At 37.7% G+C, this 3,837-nt stretch overlaps 1 protein-coding gene across 1 annotated transcript in view; it reads left to right on the top strand.

Annotated features, from left to right (window-relative positions):
- Window positions 1-1,570, top strand: part of LOC118323638 (beta-1,4 N-acetylgalactosaminyltransferase 2-like) — a gene marked incomplete at its 5' end in the record, with an annotated part of 6,935 nt that extends 5,365 nt beyond the window's left edge. The window contains 1 exon segment of the mRNA XM_035655668.1: window positions 1-1,570. Coding sequence (XP_035511561.1) covers window positions 1-127 — 127 coding nt within the window.
- Window positions 1,571-3,837: the final 2,267 nt, after the last annotated feature.

Here is a 3,837-nt window from a genome sequence, read left to right as displayed (position 1 = left end):
CCATAGTGCTCAAAACAAGGATGAGGCTCGCTATGTCAGTTTCAGACACCCTCAGAAGAGTGACGAGGACTTCAAACTGCAGCTTCACTTCTTCAAAAACCACTTAAAGTGTGTCCGATATGCATAGAAGACAACTAGAGGACACTGAGTTACAGACTTCTATTTGTGTGTTGCTGTATAAATATGTACACCTAAGTCAAGACTTGCCCAGAGCCTTCCAGAATCTCTTTAAAGTTTTTCTCAGACATTGACTCATATTCTACAAGACACTAAGGACTTTTATCTTCTCTATTCTTGGTCTTCCCTTAATCAATATTCACTCAAATACAGAGTACCATCTCTTTGGAACAATCTACTTCCATCACAGTCAATATCTACCTTTCTACCTTATCTTGATTTAAAAAACACATATATATATATATATATAATGTGCAAATGGAAAAAATAATATACAGAATCAAACCTCATATAGTCAGACAGTAAGGGCTGCTAGTTAGTATAAACATTTCTAATCCGTTATTATAACTAGTTTAACAAATGAGCCATGGTGAAGGGATACTTCACATATGTTGTGATAGGACTTTGCATTTTAATTGCATTGTATGCATTAGGCCTGTTTCTTTGCGAGAACCTGGCGATTTTTTGTGTTGATCACAGTCCCTGTAACATCCAACATCTTAGGTCTCAGTTTACGTCTACAACACTGCTATCAAGCCATTGGGGATTTAAACACAAAAATCGATAGTGATTTCAAGAAAATATACAATATCACAAAACGAAATGTTGCAATATGATATTTTTCAATCTTTTCTTACACCCCTAATATGCATACCCCGTGGTCTTTATTGATCCGACGATCTGGTGTTAAAAATGTCAAGATACTGTCCACTGTGCTTTATTTTAAACGTGTAACTGGATGGAGCCACCATTGTTGTTTCACAAACAGTCTTCTTACTGCTTCACACCTAGCATGATCTGACTACAGACCGAAGCCTGGCAAGATGGATTCTGGCTTGATCGTGTGATTCCGTGATCTTGTGAGTCCACTTATCTTGCTAGGTTATCACACACAGGTTAAGATGAAAGTTTAGTTGAGTCAAAGGCAAAGGTCAGGTTGTAGACAGTCTGATAGACTTAAGCGTGACAGATTTAATTTATATAGCTTAATCTGCGTTATATAACTACTGAGTCACAAATATTTATTTATTTCATCCGTCCATTTTACATTATAGTTTTTCATTCTTTGATTAATTCTATTGATGAAAAATTTTATACATTTCATAATTGTTCACCATCATGGACCCATCACATCGTGGAACCAGTTAACAACTTTGATCAATTAAGTTTTAAAATATTTCTTTGAAAAACTGTAAAAATTATAAATAATCCCACTGTTAGCTAAACTAAAATGGATTGTAACTGGATGTGTTGTAATATTGAATGTGCCTTTGTATGGTCTTACTTACATAGACTTACAAGTGTGCCATGTACGTTTTGTTGTGTGTGGACCCCAGGAAGAGGGCTAGCAAACTGCAGCTAATGGGGATCCAAGAATAAAGAATGGTTCTCATTTTTTCCTTCATATTTTCATCATGAAAATTTTTTGTTGACAAAATCGTCACTGCTTCACAGGCAGTGTAGAGAGCAGGAATGATTCCAGCAACCAGAGAGACACGGAGCTGTCTTCCTGGCTGACACATCTCAAGCCTGTGGGTAGCAGCGGCCCTTGGCCTCAAATGCAGCAGCCTCTCCAATTGAAGTCACCGGTCTTACTTCACCGTGTCCAGCTTCCTGGGCTTCCATAGTATTCCATAGCCCTGCTTCTGACAGTGCAAGAACTGCTTCCCCTCACACTAACTTATCATTTTCTTGTTAGAATTACAGAAAGGCAATGTGTAACACCTAAATTTATCTTCAGTTCATACATACTGTCCGTACAGAAGCAATCTAATCACAGTTAAAACCATGTCTTTATCCTCTGTTAACTGTGCTGCATCACTTTATGCGTTCCTGGTTAGTCCATCCCAATCCCATACCTCAGTAGTCTTTGGGCTATTAAATGTCAGATCACTGGCAAAAATAAAATAAATAATTTTTCTGCATTAATTTAATTCTAACAAGGCACCTAGATTTCCTTATGCTGACTGAGACCTGGTTAAACCCTGGCGACTGTGTTACATTAAATGAAGCATGCTGTCCTGGTTTTAATTTTCAGCAGCCTTGGATCTCAGGTCGTTAAGGTGGACTGTTTTTACTTTGAAATTTCTCCTCATTTGAATGACATGGTTTTATCATAAATGGCAAGGTCCATCTACTCTGTAATATTACTCTCTGGTTTCATTCAGGAAATTTCTGGTCTTTTAGTATACCTTGTTTTAGGTGATTTTAACATACATACCTGCTGCTCCTCCGGTTCCTCTTTTACTATGGCTTTCATAGACATTGTGCATTCATTTAATCTCACTCAGGCAGTGGAGGGCCCCCGCACATTTAAAGGGATGCACCCTAGACATTGTCATGTCCTCTGGTTTTACTTTTGATAACACTGATTTCTGTCGGACCACAAAGCTACCCCCAAGGTCCATCCCTGGTCCATCTTGGATCCTTGTTGTCAGATATCTGCACCTGCAGCCAGAAACCTGGGTGTAATATTTGATAGTGACCTCGGTTTTGAAAATAAAATCACAAATGTTCTAACATGGTTTTATCAATTACGGAGTATCTCTAAGATCAGGTAGTTTTTTTCTGGCGGCCTGATCTTGAGAAAGTCATCTGTGCTTTCAATTCTTTCATTCATTCTAACCCAATTGGAATATTTAATTCTTTGTACTCAGAGTTATGCCAAAAAGCCATCTTGCACCTCCAGCTGGTACAAAGTGCAGCTGCTCAGCTTTTAACCAACACAAGACGCAAAGATCATATTAGCCCTGTTTTAGCCTCTCTTTACTGGTCACTTTTAGAATTGATTTTAAGATTTAACTGATCACCTACAAAGCACTTGCATATTTACTGCATCCCTTTGGGTTATTGTTCTTATCATATATTAGCTATCTTTTGTAAAATATTATGTAAAACATGATTTATTTTATTTGCCCTAGTACAGGTAATTCTGCAATATGTTTTATCTGTTTTATTGTTAGTATTTTATTTTATTCTTTTTTATTCTGCCTCACCTCTATTTGATTTTATTTGCTATAATTTTATTTAAAGTACTCAATACCAGTGAGTACTGGCCCATTTCAAGCACTGGATATTTCACATTATATTCAATACATAATCAATTTTGAGCAGATTATTTCCTGTAAAAATTGATCAGGTGATGAGTTTTCCTGATATTTTTAAGGACTTTTTATACAATTCTGTCTGCATTATGTATTTTTATGTTTAACAATCATACATACTAAATAGGCTTCTTTTTTGAAAAATTCTGTTTCCCTTTGTCATATTAGCGCTTTGGTTGTTTGGTTGGTTGGTTGGTTGAAGCTTTGGCAACCCCCTAGTAGGGGTCCTGACCCCCAGGTTGGGAACCACTGACCTAGGCTTATTGTTTGCAAGTTGAGTGAAACACATTGTTCATGTTAATAAAAAATCCTAGATTGTATACTTTTATTGGCTTGTAGTGTGCAAATCATTTTCAGATAGCAAACCACTTGTAGCCAGACTTACCAGCACCTTGTGGCCCACATCTGGTTTGGAATGACCGAGCCTGGCAGCCAGAACAGGGCTACAGCTGGACCTCAATGTGGCTCAGAGGCAGAGCGGGTCGTCCGCTAATTGGAAGGTTGTTGGTTCAATCCCCATCTCCTCCTGCCATGTCGAAATATCCTTGAGCAAGAT

This window comes from Morone saxatilis, unplaced genomic scaffold, assembly GCF_004916995.1.
Source record: "Morone saxatilis isolate NCDOM2014 unplaced genomic scaffold, NCSU_SB_2.0 Contig14, whole genome shotgun sequence".
Taxonomy (NCBI): domain Eukaryota; kingdom Metazoa; phylum Chordata; class Actinopteri; family Moronidae; genus Morone; species Morone saxatilis.
The sequence above is the reverse complement of the archived record's forward strand: the minus strand, read 5'-3'. Positions and strand labels throughout refer to the sequence as shown.